Source organism: Eschscholzia californica, unplaced genomic scaffold, assembly GCF_041429995.1.
Source record: "Eschscholzia californica isolate CP2 unplaced genomic scaffold, dmEscCali1.0.p SCAF_6, whole genome shotgun sequence".
In the NCBI taxonomy this organism is placed as follows: Eukaryota; Viridiplantae; Streptophyta; class Magnoliopsida; order Ranunculales; family Papaveraceae; genus Eschscholzia; species Eschscholzia californica.
Genome location: NW_028238483.1, coordinates 30,300,556 through 30,315,429, shown reverse-complemented (window position 1 = coordinate 30,315,429; position 14,874 = coordinate 30,300,556). Strand labels below are relative to the sequence as shown.

Genomic DNA, 14,874 nt, shown 5'->3' with positions numbered 1-14,874 from the left:
TATCTTCATTCCCTTCTTGCTGATGACAGCGGAAACTGTCTAAGATGAAGGTTTTGCAGTAGAGAGAAGAGAAAGGAAAAAGAAACGTGATTGTTCGGTGGGTGTTGTGATGGTGAAGAAGGTGAAAAGGATTTGTTTAAAGAAACTATAAAAAGGTCAAGAAACTCAATCTGAAATGTCACTTAAAAAGTATTCTGTTCACATTAAGTCCACGATACATGATTTTTGGTGCATGTAGCGCCTGGGTATACAACAGGAAGTAAATAAGGGGAGGTAAATTCCCAAGCTTTGCTATACTTTCTTTCAGTCTTCCTGCTCAAAATTAAAACTGGAAGCTATAAATGGGCAATTTTTCAAATCTCACACACTTATCTATCATTCCCATCAATGCCTAGTTCTTTCTATCAAATTACAAGATGCAGAGAAAAGGCGAAAATGGATGATTAAGAGCTCGACACTGGTTGTAGTCCAAAATACTTTTCTCATCCTATCCCCCTTGTGTTACCTTGATTGACCATTAAATATGCTATAAATGTTGCAGGAAATGGCAATTGTGCTAGAAGTCACGGCTAAAAACACCAACAAGCAAGACAATATCATGTCTTTCTTCGTCGCTATCCCATGAGAATCCCTGCACCAAAAAAAACATTATTAATCCAATGTCGGATTCTTAGAATTCTTTTGGGAGTTTCAGTTTTTACACTTACCTTAGAGCAATTGCAGCTGGAAAGATGAAACCTAAGGAGATAGCAGCAGTTGCTCCAGTGAACTGGAATGCAGTCCATATGCTTCTCACGAAATTAGCCGTGATGAAGATGAATCCCATCAGGCCTATACTTATAGACAAGAATCTCTTGTTGTCAAATGCAATAGGTACAGCCATTGGGAAAAGCAAGGAATCGAGACTAAGTCGAAGTGAGAAGAAGACAACTGGAAATACAAGCATCAAGTGAAATCCATAGCTCACTCTCACCACATCGTTTAGTATTGCTCCATATGGAATTCCTAGGTCTGTATCGAAATTAGCGAGTACATCGTCTAGAGTTTGCTCTCCAAAAAGTAGGAATCCGAACAAACTGGTCGCAAAATAGACTGATGCACAAAATGTGAGAGAACTTCGAACAATTGACTTCATCTGTGATGGGTCTTTCAGTTCATTCTCTATAGGATGTACTGTCAAAAATATACCCGAAAAAGAAAACAACAGGTCGGTAAAGTAGCTTATGAATCAGATTCGAACTCAAACTACTCAAGTGTGAAGGCTTACTGCTATAATGGCAAATGTAGGCTGTGACGAGTACAGGAACGGTGGTGAAAAGCTTCCAGAAGGAAGCCTGATCCGCCATAAGAGGAAACAAACGCGGCATTCCAATGCTTCCATTAAACAATTTCATGACAGTTATTCCTGTTGTAATCACAACGAAAACAACTGCCAAAGCAACTGACAAGGCCGATGTGTATCTCAAGGAATCTAAGAACAAGAAAAGGAAGTTTTAAGTGAGCATACTCTTTGAATTAGCTAGAGTAGGAACTAGGAAGTACCAAAGAAATTTCAAGAGGAGCGAGATTACTTACCGACACGCTTGAAGGAGATTAAAGGACAGAAAACAAGAATAGTGGTGAGGAAGAGAACGAGTATAGGTGAAGTCCACCAATGTCGTCCGAACCACTCCTCAAGAATCCCAGAGTGATGAACTGCACTGCCATCACCTGACCTCGTCCCGGAAAACACATCCCCTGCATAAGAGGCACAAAAAGGAAAAGCCAAACTAATTCACACAATACAATTGATAATTGAACCATGTTCTTCAGTATCCATAGAAGTAAGGGACTATCGATATATATTATATCAGTAGCAACTCTCGTTAAGAAATGTTCTGAAGACAAAGCGGACAACACAAGTTCTCACTGCATTCACTACCAACTGACAAGCAAGGTCTTAGACTTAATAAACTAATCAAGTTGCTTTCTTCATGCGTTATAGTATCCTTCCGATATAAGGACTGAAACCGATCGGGCAAGAAGCAATTCAAAAACTTCGAATCTCTAGCTTCAGACAGAAGACATGGCTCAATTTCAAAAAGCTTCGAGCTGAATATAAAACGAAGTACAGTGAAGACAAGTTCTATGCTATGTCTTAGGGGATTCGGACCAACCTACCATATGATTTCCCTAAAACTACATGAGATGAAACGGGTGATGAACGGCAAAGATGAGTCTTTCATTTTTCAATCCCGTTTTTCGGCCCATTCTAGGCTGAGATTTTCGCCTATCATTTTTCTTTTTTTAAAAAAATCTGATCTTTTCTATGCAAGCTCGCCTAAAAAATGATGTTAAATTTGAGGAAAAAAATACTATCTACTTGGGTATAAAATTCAAGTCCAATTTCTAAAGCATTCAAATTGCTACTCAATTCAAGACTAAATTGGCATGCATGGATCATGATTAGAGAAAAAAAAAGAGGGGAATTGAAGAAATTACCAATGATGATCATGTAAACGATGAGTAACCCTAGATTGTTAACAATGATACAAATCTGCAACAACCTTCTCGCGGTTCCACCAAACGCATCCCCAACTACCCCTGAATAAGAAACCGATTTGGATGCTTTCCCAAATCTCAATATCATCTCAATTGACGATTCAGTCAATATAGCCACCAATACAATCATAGTCAATCCAGGTATTAACCCTAATTCTTTAACCGTCGCCGGTAACGCCATGATTCCTGCACCAACAATTGTGGTGGATAAATTAAATACAGCACCAGAAAAAGAAGCACCATCAAATCCAACCTCATCTTCTTCTTCAAGATCGTAACGAGATCTGAATGAATTGTTGTCGTGTTTTTGGGGAAGAAGGAGAGGATCGCTGTTGCTTCTTGGACTACGACGGTATTTCCTCTCGTTTGAGAAGGTCAAAATCGTCATATTGAGTGAAACTTGGGGCGATCCGGGGAGTGGGGATGAGAGATGAGATAAATTAGGGTTGATGGGAATTGATTGAGGGAGGGATTAGAAGGAAGGAAGAGGGGAAAAGATAGAGATTTAATTGTGGGAATTTAATGAGGTTTAATTGTGGGGGTTTCGGTTTGAGGATGGTGATTTACGCGGGAAGTCACTTTTTTCTTTTCCCTGATATAATATGATGATTGTGGTTGACAACAAACATGACGAGGCCCATGTGGAAAACCCATTTGGTTCTCTGGATAGATAGAGAGAGAAAGACCAGAAAGACAGAAGACTTTCTCTCTCTAGAATATTCAACCGTCCGACAAAGCCCTGTCTTTGGGAGCTTAATTAGACTCGCACTACAAGCAATCTTTGATATAAAATACATAGCACTAAATTTGTTGGATCTAGTAGTATAATCTTGGGATTAATTATTGAACCATCCATGGATGGAATTTTCTAGAGATACATAATATTGAGATCTAAGATGTTGGGATTCCACATTGTATACTTTAAGATGTGGTGACTGAAGAGAGGATAGGTTACATGTGTTGGCGAAAATGTGACAACCGGATAATGGTGCGGTGGAGATGATAGGTTGGTCCCGTCCAGTCTGGTAGGAGAGCCTAGCAATGGGAGATAATGGTCTCATTTTTCCAGCCTACCAAAACATTCCATAAAGTCATCAAGTCACATCTTCATTGATGTATGTCACACAGATTATTCTTTAAGTAAATGTCAAAAATCTATTTTGGACAACAACCATATTTAACCTACTAGAAGGTCGTCTGCTCGTATTAGATACAATATCAACTGGGCTAGCAGTTGTTAGCTATATTTAGACAATTGTAGTTCCATAAAATGTAGAAAATAGAGTTAGTATATTTGGGCAATTTCCAAAGGAGTGATGAGCAAAAAGTATAAAAAAACAAGGGAAAATGTAAGTTTAGTTTGTGACATATTTAAAAAAAAATGTGCCACAAGAGAGTGGGGATAAAATTACCTCCCAACGAGTAACTTTTCGCTTAATTATGTGAGACAAAAATATAATATTTGACAAAACGGACGAAGATATTTGTGTGCAAGAAAAATACATAGCTTTGATCAGCCTGCAAAAATGCTGAACTTTTGTATTGTTCATCACCGATTTTTTTTTTTTTTGATGAAAATTCATCACCGATTTGGTATGTTTTAACTTCTTATCATGCTCAATAATTTTTTGATCTTTTGGTACTTAGAGCATCATTCATATTATTGCACGTAGCATTAATATCTTTATGTTCTTACCTTTTTTTTGTGTGTGGTATTTGTTTTAGGCATGCACCTAATGCTTCTATTTTTCTTTTGTTGAAAGATGCACTTGATACTTGTAAGTACACAACCGATTTCTGTTAGCACATTATCATTCTTCGGGTGATGAGGGAAAATAATCTTTTGGGAGAACCCATTAATCGTTTTGTAATGCCAACGATCTCTTTTTCCGTACAAAGATCATAAATATATAAAAAACAAGCAAATCAAACAATAACAATCTAAAAATATCAAAAGATCTTAAAGATCACAAATGAGAAGACTCTAAAGGTCTTAAACTTATTATACTTAAATATATGTAGGATCTATTAAGCCAGTAGAAGTTGTTGACTGAATAAGATGTTGTCCCGCATCTTATCCCCTTGATTCAATAAGTTGTTGTATTTTCTTTATTTAATAAATGTTGTCCAATCTTCTTTTTGGTGTTCTTCCTTATTTCTTCGTAATTGTTCTAGCCAAATCTGAATTGGAAGATGTAGATGAACTAACAAAGACCAAAATACAGTGATAGATGTAGGTAGGGGAAATGTTGAACTCCATTTCACCATCATAAAAGAGAAACCCTTAAATTAAGTTGTTTGATCACAAATTTTTCATAATCTTCAAATAAAGTACTTGAAGAAAACCACTAAATCAAACAATTACTTTAACTAATTAAAACGACTACATCTGATGATGGCTTATCAAGAATGGAAGAATGGTCTTCTTTCCATACCCGAACTTTCTCCCTTTTTTTTATCTACTTCCAAAGACGGAAATTAGATGGACAAATTAAGCAAAAACGTAAATCAACAACTTCCACTATGAACGTGTAGTTCTCTCTAGGCGGTTGACAAAAACATATTTTGTATGTGTAGAGATAAAAAAACTAAAAACGACGAAAAAATCCAGAATACACAATCATCAAGATAGATCATCTTCATCATATCTGATCATCTTCGTCACATCTGATCGTCTTCATCAGATCTGGCCGTCTTCATGGAACCTTCATAGGCCTTGTCTTCTTTGATGTGACACGTCACATAGTGATCTAAAACCCTAATGGATGTGTTCGAAGTTCGAACGAAAATGCTTACATATCTTTCAAACTTCGATTTATTCGAATTTCGATTTGACAAACCTCGAACATTTGTAACCATAAAATATCTTTCATAAATGATGATCCTATAAGTCAAGAAAGGACCAAAAGTTCAACAAGTCAACCCGTATCAAATCAATAGGAAGGTTGAATCCGAAAGAGGCATGATTCCCAAGTTCAAAACTGAGAGCCTAATCTTGTCTTAGTTCAAATACAATCAGATTTGCTTTCGTGTCTAGTTTTATTTTTATGTAAGGGCAATTCATCTATTAGATATTTCAGTAGAAGACAAAAGTAGATTTGTGTTTATAAAACTTATTGAATTCACGATGGGTCTTACATTTATTTTCATATTATATATATTTGTAATGTATCAATATCGTGCAATGTAACAAATATCTAATGTGGTTAATGTGGTGTCAAAACATAAACCCTAGAACCAATTATGTCTCTGCAATTCTTGCGTGCCCTCAAACTTCACTACCGTTAATTCTCTTATTGGGCTGGAAGGCTAAGAAAAATATTACCCGTAAACAACCTTGCTCTTTAACTGAAATCCCTTTAATACCCTTAGGTGACCTAATCAACCCTAATCTTTTTCAGAATGCCGAAAGGGTTCTTCTTCTTCTTTCATCCCTAAGACCGTCTTCTCTGATCCTCTCTCATGGCGAAAACTCCTCTGTTTTCCTTCATGTTTTCCCAAATTTCATCATCTCCTGAGATCTAGTTCCTTCTTCTCGCTCTATAGCACATATACCTCGTAAAGCTCAATCCTTTCCGGTAGAAGAATTTCTGAGGTTGGTGTTATTGTCATCAGAGTGTGCAGATAGGAACAGAAGCCCTAATATTGAAATCTCACAGTTCGAATTTGATTATCTTTCCTCTATTTCACGAGTAAGTGTTATTATATCTTCTGTGGTTTCAATTGCTTGAACACTGTTTAGCTAAGTTTTAATTTTCTTGAACTTAATTGAAGATTATAGCTTAGTAACTGGAAAAATGAATCTCTCTCTCTAAACAATTTCTAGACAGAATGACCCAAATTTGTAATAATAGAAAAAAGAGGAAGTCAATTTAGTTCCAATTGATTGCTTGCAGTTTCTGCCCTAATTGGAGAAAGAGAGTTTAATCACTTCTTACTTGAAAAGGAGTTTGTTCAAAGCTATAAAATAAGAGGGAAAAGACTTGAGTTTCTGCAAGGAAAGTGGAAAAGTTGGAAACTTTTTCTTAACATATGGAGGAGGAGGATTACAACTTCTATGTTGGCCAACAATTTCCCGACGTTAAGACTTTCCGAAAAACAATTAAAGAGGCAGCAATTGCACAACATTTTGAGCTTCGGATTATAAAAAGTGATTTGATTCGCTACTTTGCGAAATGTGCCACAGAGGGTTGTCCATGGCGAGTTCGTGCAGTTAAGCTTCCAAAGGCTTCGACTTTCACAATAAGGAGTCTTGATGGCACACATACTTGTGGAAAGAACGCGCAAAATGGGCATCACCAAGCTTCTGTTGATTGGATTGTGAATTTCATAGAGGAAAAATTGAGGGATAACATGAATTACAAGCCTAAAGATATATTGCAAGATATTCAGAAACAGTACGGGATTACTATACCATATAAGCAAGCTTGGCGAGCCAAAGAACGAGGGTTAGCTGCAATTTATGGGTCTTCTGAGGAAGGGTATTGCTTGCTTCCTGCATATTGTGAAGAAATAAAGAGAACCAATCCTGGAAGCGTTGCACAGGTGTTCACCGTTGGTGCAGACAATAGGTTTCAACGATTGTTTGTTTCTCTTTATGCATCGATATATGGGTTTGTGAACGGTTGCTTGCCACTTATTTGTCTTGGTGGGATTCAGCTGAAAAACAAGTATCTTGGGACATTGCTTTTAGCGACATCTTTTGATGCCGATGGTGGGTTGTTTCCACTGGCTTTTGGTATCGTTGATGTTGAAAATGATGAAAGTTGGACGTGGTTTTTGTCGGAATTACACAAGCTTCTCGAGATGAATACTGAAAAAATGCCCCAACTTACATTTATATCAGATGGACAGAAAGGAATTGTAGATGCCGTGAAAAGGAAATTTCCAACTTCATTTCTCGGATATTGTATGCGCCACATGACTGAAAGTGTTGGTAAAGAATTTAAGAACTCAAGGCTTGTTCATCTACTCTGGAAAGCAGCTTATTCGATTACCACCATTGGGTTTAAAGAAAAAATAGCCGAAATTGAAGAATATTCTGCAGAAGCAGCGAAATGGGTTCAAGAAATTCCACCTTGTCAGTGGGCATTGCCATATTTTGAAGGGACTCGATTTGGGCATCTCTCTTCTAACATTGACGAATTCAATAAATGGATTTTTGAAGCACGAGAGCTACCCATACTCCAAGTCGTCGAAAGAATTCACAATAAACTAATGATAGAGTTTAATGAACGACAATCAAGAGGTGCAGCTTGGATATCAACACTTGCCCCATCTGCTGAAAAACGTATTTCAGAAGCAATTACCCGTTCTGCTTCTTACCAAGTCCTTAGATCAGATGAAGTAGAATTTGAGGTTTTATCTTCCGATCGAGCAGATATTGTGAATATTGGCACCCACTGTTGTTCTTGCCGAGACTGGCAACTTTATGGATTACCCTGCTCCCATGGTGTTGCAGCTATACTCTCATGTAGAAAAGACATCTACGAATTTTCAGGAAGGTATTTTACCGTTTCAAGTTATCGATCAGCATATTCACAAGTGATACATCCTATGCCTGATAAAATTGAATGGAGTAAGGAGAGTGAAGCTCCCATGGATGAAGATAGTAGAGTTGTTAGGCCACCCAAGTTTCGACGACCACCAGGACGACCCGAGAAGAAGCGACTTTGTGTAGAAGACCTTAACAGGGAGAAGCACACAGTTCATTGCAGTAAATGCAACCAAACTGGACATTACAAGACAACTTGCAAGGCAGATGCTATAAAAAGTATAGAACAGTTTTAGAAATGTGTAATTTGTACTCGGGAATTTAGAATGAGTAGTAATTTAGTTAGTGAAATGTTATATGGTGTTCTTACTTCTTACATATGAATTCAGTAGGTTGACTTCTCAGTCATTTATGTTATGTAAATTGGGAGCATCTCCATTATGTTTCAGTTGTACTAACTAGGTTTGAATCAACATTTTGAAGCTTTGTGATGCCAGTGATCAGAAGATCAATCAGTAAATCGTGCACGAAACATCTTGGTGGCGGGTTTTTACGGAACTGGCCACCCGAAACCTTTGGGCAGGGTTTCACTGGTTTCAGGCGAACCGACCCTATGATCAGTGAGGATAGAGATTGGCAATTTTGCCAGCCACCCTTGCCAGGATAGAATCAGTGACACTTTTCATTGTCTTCTTTTCAACCTTTTTCACAATCATCAGTTCTCTCCAGCAACAGATGATCAAGACCTTCCATTTCTACATTCAAGAAAAACATCTCTGGACCCCCTTCAAAATAAAACATCATCAACAACTTTACATTTTTTCAATATTTACTTTTCTCTATTTATGTTATTTAGGAGTATCACCCTATTCTCTTTAGGTCACAACTTAACAATTTTCATGCGAATATCATATTCTTTTCAGGACGCAACTTCACAATTCTTCTATTGAGCAAATCTTGTAATCAATTTCCCACACAAATATGGATATCAAACTGTCTAAATTTATAAACTTAGGGTTTATCTCTAAAATATGTTTGTACGTACATGGGATCAACGTACGTTGTCTATATATTCCAAAGTAATTATAGATATTCCTCCCAAGGAAAGGTCTAAAGGCGGCCATCATAATTACTGACTTGCTGTACGCACCTTTTCACGAGTAAATTTTGGAAAGACCTTATGTTTAAATCGGGCGCCTACAACAATCATGTTAGGCACCTTCAGCTCCTCCCTCTGGCTAATTGCAAGAAAAAAAAATCTGATGTCCATATGAATGTCACACATTCATTCTAACTTTACTCGACAAAATTTATAATATTTAGGTTGGTGAGGATCCACTTTTGCTGCAAGCAAGAAATATTAATAATGGATTTATTATAGGTAATGTGTTCTCCTTTTAAAGTTTTAGAGTATTTGTTTTCTATGACTCGATCACCTGAGTCATATGAACAGCCAACTCGTGCAGATTTTGAGTGAGCCATAACACATAAGTTTACATTCCGATGTCATTGTCCGAACTAACTGAAAATAACTTTTATGCCTCTAACCAAAACAAAGTCCGACTCAAACAACTCACATTCAACCAAGTCAAAACAAGATGCCGAAGCACCTTATGCAAAGTGGAATTTGTGCAAACTCCGCTGGATGCAAATCAGGTTGCATATCTATTAGCAAAATTTTCACTTAATAATCTTGTATGCGCAATTTGTTCACAGGGTTCTAATCTACCAAGTTGTATAATAGAGACTATCCACAAAGATAGACCATCCCCTATCTCACAAAGTTATTAAAGATCAATCAAAACCTCATACCAAAATATGGATACAACTTACTAACTGCTAGGTTTGAAAAACGATAGCTAAATCATATCGAAAATGCTAAAGGCCCCAACATTCAACCCACTAGTTACATAAAATCACTACTTTAAGAAAGTTTTTTTTTGAATTGTTCAGCGTGTGCCTCGAACCCTTGACCTCTAAGGTGGAAGATTATACCTCTTACCACTCCAACCACCCTTGACCTCTAAGGTGGAAGATTAAAACTCTTACCACTCCAACCAAGGGTTGTTGGCTACTTTAAGAAAGTTTCACCAAGATCTGGAATGTTTAAGGTTTCATTTAAAATGAACGAAAAAATCGAAACTTTTGTAACTAGTGGCTGAATAATGGGTAATAAGCTGAAAGATAGATATGAAAGTAATAAGCTGAAAGATAGATATGAAAGTAATTGAAGGGAACTATTTCATTGTTTTAATATTCTTCAAGGTTTTTATGAAATTACTAAATATTCATTCCCCAATTATTATTGCGGGTGTTTGGATCTCTCTTTAAATGAGAGATTTACAAACACATGTGTCCTAAAAGTCTTTAAAAAAACAAAGTAAAATTCAATTAAAAAGTACGAAATAAAGGGTAAGGATGAAACGGACTAAGAATCGCGGAAACGAGCCACAATTCGCTGCTGGATAGGAGTCCTGCAAGATGGGCAGTCCTTCATTCCCTGCTCTTCATGGAGTTTACTGCACTTTGCGCAAACAACCTGATGAGCGCAAGGGAGGAAAACCACAATTCTCTCCTCGGACAAGCACATCACACACTCTCTTTCCCGCTTCATAACTCCTTTTCCCTGCTTGATATCAAGACCTGCCATCAGCCCCGAGATACGATCCATCTCAAGACTTCCTATTCCACTAGAAACATTTTTACCATCAGCACCTTGCCTTAACGCGGCCAATGCTGAAGACTCGTTCTTCAACTTCAGCTGAGTGATCTCGTTCTCCAGCTTCTGCTTGTACTCTTTGGATTGCTTAAGGTCCTGTTCTGCTTTGGATAGAATCAACTTTTCATTCAACTTCGATGCAGCTTTTATCTGTAGTGTTTCTTCTCTAATAGCATAGGCCTGTGCGAGTAACAAGTTCTTTGTTGTCTCTTCTGCTCTCCGGTTTGCCTATGATTTTTTCATTATTGATGAGAAACTACAAAGTGATATATTGATATAACCAAAAAAGATTAATACTAGGTTAACGATAAGTAAAGAAAAGATAGATAGAATTGTTACCTCCAACCAATCAAGGTACTCTTTTGCTTGATCTACTTCTTGTTGCAGCTGATTTCGCGCGAGTCTTTGAGTCGCGAGCTCCTCTTGCATCAAGGCTTTCTTCTTCTCTGAAGACTGCAATTGTTGCTGAGTTTTCTTCTCCTTCTCAGCTGCTTCAGAACAAGCTGCAGCCGACTCTTCAGCCATTATTTTAGCAGCCTCCATCTTTTGTATCAACTTTTTGTTCTCAGTTTTGAGCTTTTCAGCAGAAACTTTAGCTGTCGCAATCTGAAAATCAGCCTTATTCAATTCATGATGGATGTCAGAAAGCCTCTTCCTTGAGGCTTCTTCTACTTGTTGTCTCTCTCGTTTCAGACGCGCTGTTTCTTCTTTCTGATGCCTTAGAGACTTCATTTCAGCTTTGTCCTGGCCCAACCTACGTGCAACCTGCATTACCTTTTCATTGCCCCATGAAGTCCACTCTTCAATTTCATTTTCCAATTCCTTCTTCCGCAAAAGCATCTTTGCAATCACCTCATCTTTCTTGCAATCAGGCACAATCTCATTTATTCTAGCATAAGGAATATAAGACATGTCATCATGGGAAGACGCGGCACTTGAACTTGGGGGCTTCAGAGCAATGTTTTTCTTTGGAGCTAGGGCGAAGGAAAGATCGGTATTGGACATCAGTAGTGCAGATGCAACACCGGAAGGCTTCGTATTAGAAGACAAAGGTGCAGCTATGGCATGAAGTCCCTTTGTTTGAGAGATATCAACTCCTGCTACCTGTGTTATCCTTACTGAAGTATGCTTTAAAGCAAATGCGACAGATTTCGATACAGTGGTAGAATCCTGCTTCTTATCCAAGATCAAACCGCCCGAGGAGTTACTATTACTTTTTTTTGCAGAACCTTTAGCCCCTTTACCCCTATTCTTCTTATTCGATGGCATTGACTTCTGTTGTAAGACATGATCCGTTTTAGAAGTACGACCTTTTCTGCCATTCCCTGGTACTGGCTCGACTGGTGGGGTAGAAGACTGAGAACTGGTTTGGACGTGATCACCATCGATGGTTGATTTTCCCTTAGAATCAAATTTTGGAACTGGATTTGTTTTCTCAGGGGGCAATCCTTCAAGAACATCACTTGTGCATGGTAACTTAGGTTTCTCGTCCAATTTAGACTGATCAGGACCTGATGAACTAAAGCCTGGGTCAGCGGTAGAAGCATTAACGCTAGTGAAAGAATTATCGGCCATTTTACAAGCGAGATTCATATCCAAATCACATAGCAATAGGCGCCACATAGCATCAGCAACACTTAGAACTGGCTTAACCTGTCTAAGCACAGAAACCATTTCAATCATAGTATACTTTTTCAGCTCCTCTAGAGTCTCAACTAAATCACCTCTTGGACCATCAATTTGTTCTGCACTTCTCATAAAGGCTAATGTGGTCTCGACAATATTTGTGATTGGGTCATTAGACCCATAGCATATGCCATATCTTAGGATAGCTCTTGTCGCAATTTCTTTACTGTAGCCGATCACAGTAATCCTATTTATCGCACTCTCGAATGTTTTGTGTAGAAGGTTCAACAAAAGTTCCTCTAGCTCGCTCTTCGTGAGATCACTCCATCTAGCGTATCGGTAATTCTGTGATTTTGTATCCTCTTTCTGCTTGCTGGACCCAGCCTCAACGGATGATCCAAATTCTTGTTTTAATGTATTGGCATCATCTTGTTTTTTACTACAAACATGACTAATACCATGATCTTCATCGGTTGAACTGTTTCCGCATTTCTCCGAAGACAATTCAAAAGTTGAGCTGTCTGTCTGGAACGGAGAGTTAAGCTTAGTTGGATCAGCAATTTCCATTCGGAATTTTCTCTTATTTCTACCGCCTTTCTCTTGGGGTGACTCGCTAGAAGACATTTGAATACCATCTTTAGAATCACTAGACCCGGATGCCATAGTTGCCACGTCTCTCTTACTCCTCAATTCAGCAATGAGATCCGAGGTTCCAAATTAACCACCGAAAATGAAGGAGAGGCGGCGGGAACCTGTCAAAACCGGAATGAACGTAACATCTTTAATTATTACTAAAGATGAAGTCGAAAACCATTGAATAAACATGTGCCACGATTCAGTGAGCTGGAACTCACACAATACATTTGAACTCTACTGAGTATACCATAGAGTATCACAAGATATGATAAAATATCCCCACGTTCACCATATCATTTCGAGATATATGGCTATTAGCTACAGCTCATTAAATCATTTTCAATAAAAATTAGGTCATTATCGTGTTCAAGAAAAATGTTGAAAATAAACGGAAAGAAATTATACCTTTGGTCAGACAAAATCACAGTAGTTAATTATCCTGCATTAAAATCATCAAAACTTATTAAAGCTAAGCTGAATCAAGATATAAGTACATGAATCATCAACGGTACTTCCAACGACAAATTTGACCTAATGTCTAATTTAGGATATCAATAGATGCAATCTACTATACAAGTTAATTAAAAGTTCATCTGCATCATGCATATAAAGTATAAACTTCATGAAGAACGTAAGAACTCGACAAAGTTAATAATAAACAAAAAGTATCCTCAACCCGCCTCCTGAGGCTCCCACTTGAACCGACTGAGACAGAAACAAGGGTTTCTTTCTCCTTTCACATGTTCAGTCACGTGGAGAGAGAAATCCTTGTTTCTCTCACAGTCGGTTCAAGTGGGAGTTCAAAGAGGCGGGTCATGTAGACTTGTTGAATAATAAGCCAAGTAATACATTAATCTCGAGATGGTAAGATTCGAATCTTCACCTCTCTGGTAGAGAAACATACATGTTGATATTACTACCCAATCAAAGTAGGATTCACAATTCAAGGAATACATCATAAAGTACTTAAAGTAGATTTAATGTAAACAAGTAAAATCAACTACAAGAGAGAACTACAATTCCATTTAGAAAACCCTTAAATAAAAACATCATCTTTTTACAAACCCTAACTTGTACCTTCAACATGCAGATACATATTTTTTTTTTTAAATATATAACAAAACAATAGAAACTTTAGAAAAACCAACCCATCCAACAATCTAAACCATAATTAAAACCCTAAACATCAAAACCTCTAAATAAACAAGAAACCCAAAAACTAACTCCAATTATCAAACTACATAATCCGATTCATCATTCATACCCATAATCTTAAACAACATGAAGAAAAAAAAAACATCTTTTTCAAAGAAAACCAATTCTGTAATTTCAAAAGAAAAACAAAAGGCCGATTAACCTTAGATTAACTCAGATATTCACCAAAATCAACACAATAATATGATCGGACTTTAGATTGAAATTGAGAAAGAGAAAAACTTGAAAAACAAGCAAAAAAAAAACTAAACCGTTATTTTCCTCTGAATAATGAAAAATTTAGAACTGATTCAACTACAAATGAGAAATCTAGAGAGAGAGAATCTAGAGAGAGAGAGAGAGATATATACCGGTAATGGCGGTTCAAGTCGAGTTCGTCTCCATTTTTCTCCAACGTCGATAGTTTCGAGGGAAGCTAGAAAATGAATGAAAAATCTCTCACAAGTGTGTGAACTTTATAGTGGCCAAAGGGAGTGTGGGTTTTTAGACTTCAGACCTACCAACCACTTGAATTTAGCACTTTTTAGTCCCCAAGTTAATGGATATAGTCCTCTTTTCTTATGTAATAACAACCAAAGTCTAATAAGAGGTAGCAACCTAGGATTTAGTCACTTTTAAGTGAGAAATTAAATATGTATTAGCT

General features: G+C 37.4%; 3 protein-coding genes across 4 annotated transcripts; 1 reads left to right on the top strand and 2 right to left on the bottom strand.

The window, feature by feature from the left end:
- Positions 1-165: 165 nt before the first annotated feature.
- On the bottom strand, positions 166-3,329 carry LOC147533411 (amino acid transporter AVT6A-like). The gene is made up of 5 exons (XM_086650647.1): positions 2,482-3,329; positions 1,576-1,737; positions 1,268-1,471; positions 708-1,173; positions 166-631 (listed from the first exon to the last, which is right to left on the bottom strand). Exons 1-5 carry the CDS (start codon positions 2,927-2,929, stop codon positions 502-504), a joined length of 1,410 nt encoding a protein of 469 aa, XP_086506773.1. The 5' UTR covers positions 2,930-3,329; the 3' UTR covers positions 166-501.
- A 2,614-nt stretch (positions 3,330-5,943) lies between these two features.
- On the top strand, positions 5,944-8,458 carry LOC147533410 (uncharacterized). 2 transcript variants are annotated; one of them, XM_086648536.1, is made up of 2 exons: positions 5,944-6,233; positions 6,438-8,458. In XM_086648536.1, exon 2 carries the CDS (start codon positions 6,574-6,576, stop codon positions 8,329-8,331), a length of 1,758 nt encoding a protein of 585 aa, XP_086504662.1. In that variant the 5' UTR covers positions 5,944-6,233; positions 6,438-6,573; the 3' UTR covers positions 8,332-8,458. The 2 variants fall into 2 exon arrangements, with proteins under 2 accessions (XP_086504662.1, XP_086504663.1); XM_086648537.1 differs by having other exon boundaries at positions 5,949-6,233; positions 6,728-8,458.
- Positions 8,459-10,262: 1,804 nt separating this feature from the next.
- LOC147533409 (putative E3 ubiquitin-protein ligase RF298) lies at positions 10,263-14,874 on the bottom strand. The gene is made up of 4 exons (XM_086650641.1): positions 14,582-14,874; positions 13,422-13,455; positions 11,094-13,132; positions 10,263-10,982 (listed from the first exon to the last, which is right to left on the bottom strand). Exons 3-4 carry the CDS (start codon positions 13,041-13,043, stop codon positions 10,464-10,466), a joined length of 2,469 nt encoding a protein of 822 aa, XP_086506767.1. The 5' UTR covers positions 13,044-13,132; positions 13,422-13,455; positions 14,582-14,874; the 3' UTR covers positions 10,263-10,463.

Bases quoted from the DNA above. Each gene is read 5' to 3' on its own strand.
- LOC147533410 (XM_086648536.1), top strand. From the start codon at position 6,574: ATGGAGGAGGAGGATTACAACTTCTATGTTGGCCAACAATTTCCCGAC.
- LOC147533409 (XM_086650641.1), bottom strand. From the start codon at position 13,043: ATGGCATCCGGGTCTAGTGATTCTAAAGATGGTATTCAAATGTCTTCT. The intron at 10,983-11,093 runs GTAACAATTCTA...AAAAAATCATAG, and splicing joins AGTACCTTGATTGGTTGGAG to GCAAACCGGAGAGCAGAAGA.
- LOC147533411 (XM_086650647.1), bottom strand. From the start codon at position 2,929: ATGACGATTTTGACCTTCTCAAACGAGAGGAAATACCGTCGTAGTCCA. The intron at 1,738-2,481 runs GTAATTTCTTCA...CCTCTTATGCAG, and splicing joins CGTTTACATGATCATCATTG to GGGATGTGTTTTCCGGGACG. The intron at 1,472-1,575 runs GTAAGTAATCTC...TCTTGTTCTTAG, and splicing joins AATCTCCTTCAAGCGTGTCG to ATTCCTTGAGATACACATCG.